The sequence below is a fragment of the Podarcis raffonei genome, chromosome 6, assembly GCF_027172205.1.
Source record: "Podarcis raffonei isolate rPodRaf1 chromosome 6, rPodRaf1.pri, whole genome shotgun sequence".
Lineage (NCBI taxonomy): Eukaryota > Metazoa > Chordata > Lepidosauria > Squamata > Lacertidae > Podarcis > Podarcis raffonei.
The window spans coordinates 34416432-34432693 of NC_070607.1; the positions used below are offsets into that span (position 1 = coordinate 34416432).

At 40.8% G+C, this 16262-nt stretch overlaps 1 protein-coding gene across 4 annotated transcripts in view; it reads right to left on the bottom strand.

Moving 5' to 3' along the window:
- Positions 1–7374: 7374 nt before the first annotated feature.
- The window catches only part of ST6GALNAC3 (ST6 N-acetylgalactosaminide alpha-2,6-sialyltransferase 3), a 249121-nt gene continuing 240233 nt past the window's right edge, over positions 7375–16262 (bottom strand). For 3 of the 4 annotated variants that reach the window (XM_053392016.1, XM_053392017.1, XM_053392019.1), the window contains one exon: positions 7375–14431. In XM_053392016.1, the coding sequence (XP_053247991.1) occupies positions 14245–14431 (187 nt within the window). In that variant the 3' untranslated portion in view covers positions 7375–14244. The remainder of the gene's footprint in view (positions 14432–16262) is intronic. The other variant, XR_008331002.1, reaches the window with a different exon arrangement.

Genomic DNA, 16262 nt, shown 5'->3' on the forward strand with positions numbered 1-16262 from the left:
TTTTGGCATGCTAGCCAGAAACTGTCAGATTGTCCATCCTATGGTTACCTGAATCCTCCTTTTTGAAGACTGGGGCACTTGCCTGTTTCCTGCAGCATCTCTCCTGAGCTCCCAGCATTTCCCAAAAATTATAGAGGATGTGAGAATGAACCAGTGTGTTCCTCTAGGATGCAATTCAGCTGGCCCTCTTTAAATGTTTTTTTAATTATTTCTTTGGAGATTATAGTGCTTTTTTGCTTTTATTATAAGCAAAAGATCAGTGGAGCTCCCTCCCTGTTTCGCTTTTTCAGAAAAGTATCTTTTATCATCACTATTCTCTTTGCCGTAATATTTTTTTTAAAGAAGGGCATGCAGAAAAGATGCACAGGCAAACTTCAAACCATCAAAGTGATGGGGAGAAAAGACAAGTTTAATCTTTCTTTGATGTTTTCCTGCAAGCTTACAGAGAAGACATTTCCACCAAGTAGGACAGATGGGATGCTTTCCTCTAAGTACACCGTTGACTGTTCTCTGCATACATATGCAGGCAATTCTTTTATAAGATCCTTTTCTGGGCTCATACAGAGGTGTGGCACTGGGGAGATTAAGCTGTTTCTTTTATGTCTGTTCAGCAAATACCTTTTTATCTGGCAAGCTTCCAGGCTGATTGCAAGAAGGAAGTTTTAATACTTAGTGATGGTGGAACATCAGTGCTTTCAGCTGCTCAGAAGAAGAGTAGATTATGTTTAGAGAGTTGCTGCTGTTTAATTATGCATTTTGTTTCGTGATGCATATAATCAGTCACCCCCTTCCACAAATTCAAGATTTCCCCTATGGCAAAAGTGGTAAAAGATTGGATTTTTTTTTATTATTGCTTTCCTTCCTTATCAAAATGGAAGCACAGAGTGCAGCGATTTCAGCAGCAAATAGCCTGGGAAACATAATTGAGATCCGAACATGCTTTCCCTGAAATTGTAGAGCTGCATGTAGGAAGTAGTTTACCTTCACAAATTGGAACCAGACTGGCTGCCTGGTGGCTAATTTTGCAGTGTCCAAGTGTAGCAGGAAGAGGCAGTATGCCAATTGGGTAGCAGTGGCTGGTGATATTCTTTAGGTCAGGTCATGAGGCTTTACAATGCAGAGTTTGCCTGTTGAATGTGAAGCTCTCAAATGCTGTTCCTGGTTTTGGGTGCCGGCTGCCTCATTCTCCCTGCACCACAGGTCTCTCTTTCTCTTTCTGTACATAGACAGATACAGGCATAGATACAGTCTGAGGATTGTTTAGAACTCAGGTAATTTAATTCAGCCAGAATCTCTTTAGAAAGAAACCCTATTAAAAGTGAGTCAAAGTTCAAACCTCCATTTGTATAATTATATTACTTTCAATCTGACTGATGGTTCCAATGTGGGGCTCTTTTGATCTGTGGTTTGTGTATACCATCCTGGCTGGTGTTTCCTCACCATGACACTTAGGTAATCACTGTTAGGACCGGCCCTAACATTAGGCAGAGTGAGCCAGCCACTTCAGACAGCAAATACCAGATAGCCTTCCCACCTATTCCTCATGAGCTTCCCTTCTCATCTCTGTTGGAATTCAAACTACTGTGCACCACACAACTTGCTTTGCACCTGAAGCTAGGTTGCTGTCTTCAGGTGTGGTGCTTTTGCCCTGGAAGAGATTAAATAAAATTCAACTGCCAGCCTAGGCAGATTCTGAATGTGGAATGGGGATGATGGGGTGCCATCTTGCCCTGTGCTTTGCCCCTGGCATGGAAATCTCTTTGGGCCGTTCATGATCACGGTTCTAGAATTTAGTCTATCGTTTTCTCTCTCCCACCATGACATTTCTCTCTCTGATATAGGCATCAACGAGAGAGCCGGCTGTTGTTCTTAGTTGTTGTTTTTAGCGGACAGAATCTCAAGTTAGACTCCAAAACTGTAAACTGATTTGCCTAACTGTGCCTGGAAGATTCATGATTTAATATAATAGCGCTGAGTTATGACTCAAACAGACAGAAACGTCATAACTCTGCCCCCCCAAATGAGCAGATATTTGAATAAAAGAAATATTGAAAAACAAACAGAGGAACAATGACATGTAAAATAACTGCTCCATCTATCCCCCTTATTATTCTGATTCCATTCCGCAAATCTAAAATAAAAAATGGAAAGGTAATGAGCAGTATTTCCTTAAAACACATTAAATAACACTGTCAAAATGCATAATTCTTCATTAAGAATAAATGAGTGTGTTAAATATTCATGAATTGTTGCTCACGATATATAATTAATCCCATGGTCTGTGTGTCCAAAAGCATTTACAAGATAAAGAGTTGAGAAAATGCTGCTGCAGAATGATAATATTTTTAAAGGGTGCTTTTGAAAGCAAAGGAAAGAAGCTCTTTAGACCCTAAACTATCACAGCAGCTTATAATTTCATTACAACATTTTCCAGTACGTATACGCGTATGCCATGGTGTGCACCCTCAATTGTTGCTGGATGTAGCCATCATGGGGTAGGCAGAATGGGCTTAGCAGTGGGAGTCGCTGAAGAAAAATCTTACTTGGTACCAGTGCATTAACTAAATTGATTCTAATGGCTGCACTTTTAATCTTCCAATGTACATACAACCATATTTCTTGCAAGAGTTAGTATCCCAGCAGCATGCCATCATTTATTTTCTTCTACCAGGGATACGGATACACACACACACACACACACAGCATGCCAATAGCAATTAGTCATTGCGGACTTGTACTAAACAGGTAAAAGGTAAAGGGACCCCTGACCATTAGGTCCAGTCGTGGCCGATTCTGGGGTTGCAGCGCTCATCTCTCTTTATTGGCTGAGGGAGCTGGCGTACAGCTTCCAGGTCATGTGGCCAGCATAACTAAGCAGCTTCTGGCGAACCAGAGCAGCGCATGGAAACGCCGTTTACCTTCCCACCGGAACGGTACCCATTTATCTATTTGCACTTCGTGCTTTCGAACTGCTAGGTTGGCAGGAGCAGGGACCGAGCAATGGGAGCTCACCCCGTCATGGGGATTCGAACCACGACCTTCTGATCGGCAAGTCCTAGGCTCTGTGGTTTAACCCACAGGGCCACCCGCGTCCCTTGTACTAAACAGACTTGGGTTCAAATCTCCACTCAGGCAAGGATATTAATGGTGAATCTGGGGAAGTCATTATTTCTAAATCCCACTCACCCGCAAAATAATAAAAAAATTCTTTTGTAAATACAAAGTAAAAAACAATAACATAAGAACACACTGAAGGAAAGAAAGCAGTCAACCAAGTACAGCATGTTTCTAGTGGGCACTTCATATTATAGTTACACAGCCTGGCCTTATAAATTAGACCAGGAGTGAGTGTGGGATGATGGGAATTGCAGTCTAAGAACTAGAGGGTCACAGGTTCCCTATGCCTGCATTAGGACCATCCAAGCACAGTCTCACATGGACTAGCATGGCCTTCTCTGTGTCAAGGCCAGCCTTCTAATACTTATTGCCAGAGGCACCATCACCCACCCTCTTCTAAAAATATCAGTAGCTTTGTTATATGTAAGGTTTCGGTTGTGGATTACATCAGTGGTTCCCAACTGGTGACTCACGAGGGTCTGTGGAACCCACCAGGGGCTCTGTGGCACCATTCATACAACAAAAACTACAACAGAGATATAAAACTTTCCAAAAGTAGGGGTCCATGACATGGCTTTTGTAAAACGGTACTTAGCTAACTGGGAACCACTGGATTGGATAATGCAAGTATACAAAGAGCAGTGTTTTGGCAGATCAAGCTGCCATTGAAGGCACAGGGGCACACACCAGGTTGGTTTCTTTTGTTCTTCCCTAGTCCAGTTGCGGTAGCATCTATCTTTGGGACTGCAATATAGACAGCAAAAAATGTTTTTCTCAAAGAGGTAGGCGGTTGTAAGGTTCTCCTTACAATGAAGCTCAAAGGCAAAGTGGTTGAGCAACATGCTTTGGATGCAAAAGGTCCCAGGTTCAATCCCTACCACCTCCAGGTAGGGCTAGGAGAGTCTTGGTCCGAAATCCTGGAGGGTTATTGCTAGTCAGTGTAGACAGTATGGTGCTAGATGGAGCAACAGTCTGACTTGTTATAAGGCCTAACACTGCAAAATGTAACCCAAAACTCATGTTAAGCCTGAAGACTTCTGTGGTCAGCAAGAAACATACCTTCAATAAAGCAGATGAATGCTGTCGTTTGGAAGTGTGTATATTCTTCATCAAACAGTTTGCAGGATGAGAAGAGAAAATGTAGCTAGACTCCTGAATAGCACAAAAATGTTCAAAAACCAACATTTTATAAAAGGGCTTTAAAAAGATGCTTTCCATTATGCATGCCTAGGAACCTCTGCACATGTTTGTAAAGGGGTGCCTCCCCCCCCAACAGCATGAAATCATTTCCATAATTAAATTTTGTTACATAAATAGCATGTGGATCCATAAGGCAAGATATGGCTTGACATTTATCCTGGTGCTATATACAGAAGGAATGTAGACCGAGAAAACCGTATTGAACTATCTGATCAGCATGAAAACAAGGAGCATGTATTTTACCCAGAAGACTATATTGTGCTATTAGTATTCATTCCCACTCAGACCCTAATGACCCTGAAGAGAAATGAAAGAAAAACTTTGGAAAAGCAACATATATTCTTAACAAATCCCTTGGCAGGATATAGATTGAAGGATCCTCAGAGCTTTGATAACCCAAGAGTGGTTTGTATTGAACTGGAGCAAGTAGTAGACAGTTATGTTGTATCTGTCTGTGGTTTTGGAAAGAACTGTTGCCTGATATTATTTTGTACAATAAGTCTGAAATACTCACGTATTCATGCCACTAGGGGCAGACTTTGGTAATATGGTGCCCTGAACAAGGACAAGATTTGGTGCTCACCACCTAAATATTTATTATTTCCACAATGATTCAGTTGCCTTTTAATGGAATTTCTCAGATAAATGTGGGTTTTGTTATTATTACTGATATTATTATTATTATGCGCTCCCTTGGCTTGGTGCCCTGTGCAGGAGAACCACCTGCACCACCCTAAATCCGGCACTGATGCCAGTGATGCTTCTATTATTCCTATAGTATTACTAGGTTTCATGTAATCAGTTATAAACTTGATGCATGAGTGAATGTTTGAACTTACGTTAGCTCTGCTCAAATGGATGGAAGCTGTGGGATTATGCAAGATGAACTCCAGCAACATCTGGAGATCAATAGGTCCCCCACCATCAGGTGGACATGATACAATAAAGGTAACACGTAGAAGCACCTTTAAGTTCAATCAAGTACAGCAATCCAGTTCTTTTGGAAGATGTTTTGTATATTAACACTGATGGAACAAATAATAACATCTGCATACTGTTACTGACAATAAGAAAGAGAGAGAACATGGAAGGGGAAAAAACCCTGTATACATTTATTGTTTAAGCTTTAAAATATCCCCAGGCACATTTCCCCCTGAAATACTCCCTCCCCCAAATACATAAGAATTCAAAATGGAAAATGAAAGACAAAATAACTTACAGTAAGAAAACAGAGAAATGGCAAAATGTCAAAAGTACATTTTAAAATGCCGACGGTAAGAGTGACTCTAAACTCTAGAGGGGAATCTGTTATGCTCACATCTGTCAGCACAAGCAAACTTCAAAGACATGTAGGAACATAATTGAGACTTGTAAATAATTTCTGTTAGCAATGCACATTAGCACTGTTTTTTTAAAAGAAAAAAACACACTGGATTGCATATATAATATATACAAACAAACACATAATTGCTAGCAAGCAAAAATATGCGGGGGGGGGACAATGAACCCTGGAATCTAATGAGTGGGAAATACCTATCATGTAGTGTGGCTAAAGGTCCTAAACATGTCTACTCAGAAGTAAGGCCCTCTCAGTTCAATGGCACTTACTCCCATATAAGTGTGCACAGGTCTGCAGCCAATGTCACTAAAGCAAATAAAATCCACCTTATCTCCTTGGTTATGCCTGACCCCATGTAGCCCACCACTACTGCTAGAGGACAAGAATCCCAAGACTACATTAAATGTAGCTAAATTCTGTGCGTCTGCAATCAATCGCAGGAAGCAAGTGGTATTCCATAGTGACTAAACCCCTAAATGTTAATTACAGGGGGCACGCTAATAATTAATTTTAATTTTTATATTTAAATCCTTGTTATATTCATGTTGTCTTTTGTATTTCTGATATATATATTTTTATGATCTGTGATATTGTGTGTGTTGACGCTGGTCTGTGACTGTATTAATAAATTCATTCATTCATGTAGCCCACCCCCATGTTAATGATCAACTCTTCTCCTATTCATGTGAATGTCTTTGTACTATGACTATGTAAATATATCACAGACACACCTTCTTTTGATGAAGACCTGTGCTGGAGCCGTTATGACCTGTTTGCCGCAAGCAGGTTCTGGATCCGAGAAAAGGCACCAAGAATGAGGAATAGTCTAACACACGGGTGTCAAACACAAGGCCCGCGGGCCGAATCCGGCCCGCCAGACCTTGTCATGTGGCCCGTGTAGCCGCCACCGGCCGCCAGCCTTCACCTTTTATTCTCACTTTTTTTTTTTGACACAAGAAAGCTGCCTCTTCAGCGTATGCGTGGCAGCCTACAAGCCAGAGAACGTCTGCTCTCTAGCGGCGCCGGCCATTCTACACAGGAAACCTCCACTTTACATGCATTCAGGAAACCTCCACTTGTTTTTATATTGAGCGCATGCCATCCTGTGATGTGACAGATCCAACGGCTGCCTGAACAACCGGCCCTTTGAGGGTGACCAAACTGCTGATGCGGCCCCCCGATGAATTTGAGTTTGACACCCCTGGTCTAACAGAAAGAGCTTTATCCAAAGCTGCCTCCAAGACCCTCTACTAGAAGGGAATACTAAAGGCCTGTTGAACTGCCTAGGTTGTGTGACTCCAGGGCAAATCCTCAAATTATCAAGTCCTTGACACTAAGGGGTGTGTGAAGAAATCACCTCATTTCAAGAGGTGACAGGCACTCCCAGAAACCTGCCAAAGCATTCCCCCCACTAGGAATGGAACCCGGAGTACTAGTCCCAGAATCCTAAGGGACATGGGGAAATCATTCTGTTCATGTTGTTTCCCTTTCCTTAGTAGAAATGATGCAAACAGCATCATTTCCTCACTGAGGATTCTGCAACTTGAAGTCCCACACCAACCCTTGGCGGGAAAAGATACTCCCCTGTGTCCTTGGTGTGCCCACCACTGTCTGCACCACCTTAGCATCCTCTTGCCCTAAAGGTAAGTTTTTGAGGTTTGGGGTAGGGTGAGGAAGAAGAGATGGTGCTAGCGGGCACTTTGTGATCACCTTAAGGGTTGGGGGGGGGCAGCCCTTACCAGTGACCAAAGGATGTGCCTGCATCCCTAACTTGGGCCAGTTTTTTTTTTAATGCCTGAACACTACAGGAATCAAATAGGAAACTTTATATACATATATATAAATAGTCAATTTGGACTGATCAGAAAGGCTTGAGAATTAGCATTATTTTGACTCCTGCTGCATTCTTGTCATTCCAACTCAGTCTGCAGAAGGCCTACAATCAGGGCTTTTCCCCCAACTGGAACTCACCAGAACTCAGTTTTGGCATCTCTCAGGTGGGCGCCATTGTTGTTATAAGAGAACAAGGGAGGCATTCATGGTGAGTTCCGGCACCTCTGTTTCTAGAAAAATAGCACTGCTTATAAGAATATTATTATGTGAAGGCTTCCCTGGTTGCTCAAGAAAAAGTGATTCAAAAAGTACTGCAATCGTATACAAGTAACACTATATTTCAGGGAAGAAATGGTTTATTACAGTAGTATCTATGTCAGGGATGGGGAAACTGTGGCCCTCCAATGGTTGTTGGATTCCCAATTCTTATTAGCCCTTGACAGCACAGCCAATGGTAAAGGATGATGGGAGCTGTAGTACAACATCTGGGGGGCTACAGCTTCCCCATCCCTAGTCAATATGCAGTTGCAATCATTTCAATGTCTACTCAAAAATAAATTCTGCTGAATTTATTGGGAATGGGGTTGCAATCCTAAACACACTTACTAGGGACTGCATAGGATTGCACTGCTGCTCCTAAGTAAGTGTGTTCAGAATCCCACTGATACTTTATTTACTTGGGCCACAATCCAGTAGAGAACTCAGCAAACTTAAGCCTATTTATTTCAACTTGTGTTTGATTGTGGCCTGAATATATGCAGGAAGGCTAGAAAGCAAGTCATGGGAGGAGATGGTGCTCATCAAAGAGAAATGGCCTTTAAAGATGGGGGGAGGGGGAACCCTTCCATGAATTATAAATGTGTATATCCCTAAGAAGATAAATATCAAAGGAGCTTTATAAAACCAGCCCCCCTCCCCGTCAAAAATACTTTCTGGTAGTACCTCATAAACAGAATGCTATTGATGCTAAAAACAAGGTTCTGGTTGAGTGTTCTCAAGCTTATAGCACTGGATAAATTTTCATGTCTGTCTGCCCACAAATCAAGTAAAAGGTGTCCTTCAACATTGCTAGATACAACAGATATCGACTTTTATAAAGGTCCAATCCCCCACTTATTTGCTTCAGAGCTGGAAGTGTTGCATTTTCAACAGCTCCGGCTTTTTCTGATCTTTCATTTCTTGCAGGATACAAAGCTAAAGTGACTTCTGAACGCCATACAGAATGCCTTGATGAATAAATAGCTAGACTGTTTACTTCCTGTCTCAGCCTTGATAGGTCTTCATGAAGGCCTAAAAACTCCTTTCATCTCTGTCCAATTTGCCCTAGAGTTGGTTCACTTTCCCCAGCACAGTGCTAAATAAATAGGAAACAGTACCTGGAGTGGTAATTGCAGTATGGTTGCATATACATGTTTTTCAAGGTGACTGGTTGACTCCATTTCATGTTAATCACGCAGCTATCCTTCCCTGGGCAGCATTGCCATTTCCTGCAAATGTATCCTGAAGAAAAGTGGGAGATATTGGCCTCATTTGTGTATGAAGCAGATGGCATATGAGTTTAGATTAAAAGGAGCCAAGATCCCATGTTAATCAGAGCAGAGCACTTTTACTCAACATGGGAAGGCTGGAGCTGATGCTTCAGGGCATTGGGGCTTATTTGAGCCCATCTTCATTCCAAAAGCTTACTTGGAAATCAATTCTGCTTAAATCAATGGAGCTTGGATTATGTTGCTCACTGTTAATATGATTATGGACACTTTAGATTACAGGTGCTGTGGCTTCTTGTAAATTAGAAACTTTAGGAGGAACAAATTCATGGGTAGAAATATCAGACCTAACAAGTATCTCTGGCCTGGTTTGCACATAACATTAAGCCAAACCACAGCTAAGCATGAACAAGCAAATGCATGTGTGAACATAGCAAAAGTGGCAGCCTTCTCCCCTTGTCCTACTGATGCTATGCTACCTGATGCTAAGCTATGGTTTGGCTGAATGTTACATGTGTACCCAGCCTTGTGGTTTGTCTCCCCAAAGTAAACTATGAGTGGTAAGTCAAGAACAAACCTTAGCTGCAGTGAGACCAACCACAAGACTAGATTCATACGTAATGCTAAGTCAAACCATTAGTTCCAGGTAGTACAGCAGGCCCGGGAGAGGAATAAAGCAGTCATGATTTTCTCTCTGTGTATCCTGACACTTGTTCATGTTAAGTCATTGTTTGTCTCAGCATTACAAGTAATGGTGAAGACATCCTAATGCTCTTCCCAAATCTAAGCTCAAATGGCAATCTTGAAATGGTTAAAGTCAGAGAAACAGGCAAATAAGAACACGTTCTCTGTCTATCTTCAAGTATCCTCTCACTGACTGGGTAAATGTACATTCAAATCATGATAAAGGAACAAAAATACAGTATAAAATAATTATGACAATTAAATGTGGTGGTGACATGAGGGGATATGACCTTTGATGTTCCTTAGAATCTGGTTAGGGCATATTACTGAACCCCTTGAGGACACTGACCAACTGTAAAGACCCACAATCCACAGGTCACACATGGGCCCTGCTGAATTCTATGATGATTGCTATCTGACCCAAATGCTAGGCTACGAGACTAGTGATAGCAAAGCACTTTGTACAGCACAATTGATGGATGGTTCAAGAAAAAACTGCACTTTTTAAAAAGGGGTACTAATTGATTGCACTTCTGTTTTACTAAAATGCCCAACTAGTATGTTGAGAAGCCACTTGTCTTGATACATTAAACTAATTTCAAGGAGTATCTACCTTAGACTTAAAAGTGGTATAACAGTCATCCTGTTATCCCAAACTGTGGACATGGATAGGATGGTTAGCAGAGTATTCTTAGCACCCTCAGCAAACTGTAATTCTGAAGGGGAAGCCATATCCCCAAACTAGTATAAAATGGAATATATGTTTACATGGTGCATTTACTCACAGTTTCCTAACATCCTCATCCTGCTCTGCCTGTATATGCTGAACTGTAAAAAGAATAAAAAGCAAAGTACAATGAATAAAGGTAGAAGACATTTCTAACAATTGGCAAGCAAGGGCACAGTCACAGGAGGAATAAAAGCAATGAGACTAATATCAGGAGCGGCAAGGAAGTCGTGGAGTACTCAAGAGCACTGCTGGTGAATGATGTTTTCCTGACAAGGTTTGTGCACACATTCTGTTCTAACCCTTGACTGCTGAACCAAGAGAAACTCGTTGTGTTTACCGTGAGGTAGTTACAAGCCCACAAATAAAGCAAGGGCTTGAGGTAATTTATTAGAGCTGAGTGAGAATCTACCTGGGGAGAAATGAGAGCTCGTCTTTAGTATGCTATGAAGGCAGAAGACAACTACCCAGGTGTAAAATCACACAACAGCACGATGTGCACAAAATCCCCAGTGCAGGAAGGTGGCACTTAATAATGGTGATGATGGAATGAGAACATATATATACTGTGGACATATAAAAGATAGACCTCTATATACAAATATACAACGGGAAATAACAATCCTTATACAAACACATGTAAAAAATAGGATTTTGCAATCACTTGTTCATGATTCAGCAAAGTAATACAAAATGCCTGGTGGTTTCAATGCTTAGGCTTTTTGACAGTTCTACAAGAGTAAGGGTCAATAAACCTCTTTTCAAGTTTTAGCAGTACTAGTTCAGTGTTGTTCTGATACCCAGGTTATTATCAGAGAATCTTTTCAAATGGTATGGATCTTAAGACTTATTTCAGATTTTTTCTATAAAAAACCCTCTTCTGATGTAAATGGAAATAGCTTTATAAGCAGACATTGTACAGCAGAAGCCTCATTATCCAAACTTTGATTAACCGACAGTATTCAAAAGCTATGCTAAACCATAGTTTAGTGTGATGTGATTGTGCTTGGAGCCTCAGGCTTCTGAACTAACTGCAAGAGATGCCTAGAAGTCTTTGCTTCCTATCCCCATTAACTTCATAATTTTAGTATTTCATCTAAACCCTAAACCATGGTTAATGTCAACTATGGCTTGTTGAAACACCATTTGAAGTTAGTCCGTTTTAATTAAACCATAAGTTCACATGAACGACAGTTTGTTGGTTCAGATGGCAAGGCAAGCTGCGGTTAAGCAGAAATGCAAGCATAAGCTATTGAACTCCTCTTCCCACTTCCATTAAACTATGGATTAGCAGTTACTGGATTAGCAGTCATTATCTGTCTCATCTACCTTCTCTGCTTTAAATATTTGTCTCTGTTACATAGGCTCATAACTAATTTGCTGAGCTAACTATCTAACTTTTGTATAATCCTCACACAAACAGATAAATCAGGGTAGTATTTCAATTAGAAATGGGCAAATAGAAAACATTCCTGAGCTCCATCCATTAAAGGGATAGTTTTCTGAGAACAAGAACCTTCAGAAGAAGTCAATGCACACTGAGTGGTTGCAATAGGAATGAAGATATTTAGAGATTGGATGTCATGATAAACTGAAAGCAATAAGAGCCTAGCCCCTCTCTGGTTCTTTTGCTTCCTGCAATCCAGCAACAAGGAATTTGGAAGTTTTCACTTCTGTTTTTGATTAACCAAAGCTTGTTGTGCTTTACGCAACTGTAAAACTGTGACTACTGTCAGGTATGGTTTGTTGAAAACAAGCCAACTTCAACCCATGGATTATGAGGCTGGCTTGTTTCAACAAAACATAGTTAACATCAACCAAAGTTTAGGGTTTGGATGTAACACTAAACTGTGGTTAATTGAAATCTGAAGTGATTGCTTCTAAACTCCTCCTTTGGCCACACCAGAAGAGGCAAGATGAGCACATACTGCATCAGTCCTAAAAAAGGCTGCGTCTATTCCTGTTGGTTTTTTTTTATGACATCCAAATGCAGCCATCATTGCCTAGCATGGATTCACACTTCAGATTCAATGTTCCTCAAAGTACAAAACACAGAGGAATGTGTATGAAGCTCCCACGGCTAAGAAGAAGCAATTCAAATGAACTATCACCAAAAGTCCATACACTCATTTTCACAATGGCCTTGTGAGGTAGGTATTATCCCCATTTTTCAACATGGAGAGTTTGAGGCAGAGAGTTGAGCTAAACTGCTCAAGACCACAAAGGATTTGCTATCCAAAACCATTTTAGAGGTATGAGATTCCAGGGCTTCTATTTCCACATGCAGGTCTGTGGAACTTCCTTAAGATGTCAAACAACAGCTATATAAGTTCTGCTCCAAAAAGGGAGTGTACATACTGCAGACATGCACATTGGGTGTGCTGGGTGTGCCTAGGCACACCCTAACATTGTTCTTGTTGTTGTTGTTTTTAAAAAAACAGGAATTGTGGTGTGGAGGAAAGAGAACCAAGTGGCCACACAGCTCCCTCAGTAGCCAGGACCTGTGGGGAAGAGTGGTGGGAGAGAGACAAAGGTGGAAGGGAAGGGAAGAGAAGGGAAGAGGACAGAGAGACATAGGCAGAATAAAAAGGCTGGAATGGATCTGGGGTGGAGTTGCAGCTTCTGCCTGAGTCTGCCCCTAGAAGCAGTGATGAGATGATTGGCTCCTGTAGTGGTAGTAAGGTTGGAAGTTGGACATTCTAGCCTTATTCTGTCTCATAGCTCTGTCTCCACCCAAGCTCCACTTGTCACCTTTTGTGTAGAGATATCTGTGGGAGTGAAGGGCTGCTTTTCAGTTAATTAGAATGATGTGGTTGAGAAATTTAAGTCCATAACTCATGGTGAGAAGCACCTCGTTCTCTAAGACAGGAAGATGAAGCACCCTTAATCTGTTTTGGTCAATTTTGGTTGTGTAAATAAATATAAAGAAAAATAAAACTGACTGTATCTTTGAATACACCTGATTATCACTACAGCTAAATAAATAAATGATATTTTAGTTGTTAATTAAAATAAAAGAGTTTAGTTATGTTTTAGTTACTTTAGTTCATTTGATGTATAAAATTAATATCCTTTATGATGGAGTATGGATATGTATTCAATAAATTCCTGGGTGCACACCCTAATGAAATGTGCTGTCCACATCTACGGAGTATTTTTTAGAGCAGAAGGTAGCTGTGTTGATGCATGCCAGGAAAATTTGAGGCAGTGTCCAGAAAGCCTGGATTGTTGAACTGCTGTTGCAGCAGGTTGTCATTCACAGCATATGAAGTACTCCTAGGCTTCAAACATACAAAATCCCCATGTGTAGAAACTAATTGGAGTTCAGGAATCTTTCTTAACCCATCTCTAATTTTCTCATATAATGTGAATTTGTAGCCACGCGTATATTTTTTAAAACAAACAAACACATACGCAGCTGGCCCTTAACAATCTGCACCTAAGACAAGAAGGTTCTCTTGGTAATGAAAACTCTAATTCACAATCTAAATTCAAGTATTTATATCATTTCTCCACAAACAGCCAGGATAGTGGGACTGCATGGGATTGTGTATTTCCTTCCTTAAGAACATTACCATATTAAAACCAAACTGTTACCATCTTGATTTAAAAAAAATAAAGTCCAGTTTAAAAACAAAGTGCGTTATTCTATCCCAACCCTAAGAGATAGAATAAGCATCTTGGATGTCTTCCATAGATGGATAAGTTTCACCCCACTTGTTAAATGGTGGGGCCATCTTGTTTCTTCCATGCCACTAAAGTTGTGGAAGTCAAGTAAGTTGAAAATATCACTGTAAACTGTGGCATGCCTTGAATGGAACATTATGCTCCTTAAGGGAAGACTGTGAGAACCAGCATCATGACAATGTCCAGTTAGGATGTGTAAATGTTATCGTGCGCCTCTTAGCCCAGTCAGCAAACACTTTTTTTTCTGTGATAAACCTGTGACCTCCATAGGGTGCATTTTCATGCAGAAAGTACTCATCACATTCATCTCTTCCAGGCTCATAATAGTGATAAGGAACTTTCCTAAAGCCTTCTGACCTGGAACAAAGACAAAACACAGAAGTCAATGAAATATATTTTCTTGGCCATGTAAATAAATCTACCATAAACACATCTGTATACATTAAATAAAAGTCACAGTAAAAGTTTCTGGACAAAAGAAGGAGATCACATTTGGAACATGCAGAGCACAGTATGAATGGATATTAATAATAAAGTTTAAGTCTGCGAACTACTTACATAGTCACAGGGCTGATTTATTCATTAAGTTCATCATACCTACAATATTTCATATGCACACCAGAACTAGGGCCAGCCCTATCATTAGAGAAAGTGAGGCAATCACTTCAAGCAGCAGATACTGAGGACAACAGCACTGGTTACTCTTCCTGAACCTTCAGCCATTCCCGTCTTCTGGAGGTTTTTTTATTTTATTTAACAAAACCTATATACTCTTTGAATGTCATAAAACTTCTGAGAGTAGTGTGTGTCACACAGGTCTATGATGCAGCTCCTGAACTAGCCTGTGACCCTCAGATTGGGACGGGGGCATTTTTAAAAACACATTTCCAGTGAATTTATTTCAATAAAGTAAAGCAGAACATCAATGGCAACAGGAAATCAAGGGGAAAGGAAGGACATCAAAGCAGGAACGGGAGCATAGTGTCCTTTGCCTCAGAAAACAAAACAGCCTTAACTGACTCCTGACCAGAACACATAAAATATAAATGCAGCAAACAAGTGTTTGGAAATACAGATATATTCATCAAGGGTTTTTTGAGGGGGTGGGGGTGGGGAGGAAAGCCCAATTGCGTACGTCAAAAGTGAATGGAATTATGTCTAAGCCAGGCTGTTCAAAGAATTTAGACCAGCTTCCAAATTTAGAGTAACATTGAAAAACAAATTGGTTTCTATATAAATAGAAGAAAGACCTTCTGGAGAGATTTTAAAACATGGAAACCAAATACTTGTTCCAAAAAGAACCTGGGATATAATTTTGTTTAAAAAAATACAAATTGCCATTAGGATAAATATTCTACCCTTTGTACAAAGGAAACAAACTACTGCACTCCCAGATTGCTCTGCTTTGGCCTTTGTCAGTGTTCCCTGGGTTCCCCAGCTGAAACAACATTTATACAAATCAATTTGATCAAATCCATGATTATCCAGGACACAGAAGATTTTCATCTCCTTCTTAGAGAATACCATAATTTTGGATTTTGAATGTTTGATAGTTAAGGATTCTTTTTTCTTTTTTACAGTAATCAGCAAATTCAATCAGTAACAGCTCAAGACCCAACCATGTCTGTGAAATTAGAACTCCATCATCTGCATATATAGGAGAATAAATAGCTTTGCTGAGCAGATCTTAGAAGGATGGGAAAATGTCATTCCTTCCTGTCAGGGACTGGGCAGAAGAGGAATGGTGGAGACTGCCTCCCCATCCTGACACTTCCAGAAAGGAGGAAGAGGAAGTCAGTATAGATTTACAACAGGGGTTTGAGGGAGGTGGCAGCTCAGAGGCTGAAGGGAAAAATTGGGAAATAATAGGAAAGGAGCAGCAGCAGCTGGCTGAAATGTGGTCATTAGAAAGCATTCCAGACTCTCCATCTCCCAAAACCCGGCAAGTCTTAAAAGTAGGAGAGCAAAGAGCACATAGCAGCACATGTAGAAGTGATGAATGAGGAAGTGGAAGAGACAGGAGGTGGAGATTCACTCGGGATAAGGCCATTATACAAGAGGCTGGGTTCTATAGCCTCTCTATGTAAAGCCTGAAATAAAAAAGGACGGTAAGGAACTCTTCCTTGTCTTTGTACTTTCCTGGGCAACCAGTCAGGAGCCGCTGACAGCATCCTGACACCAGGCCTGC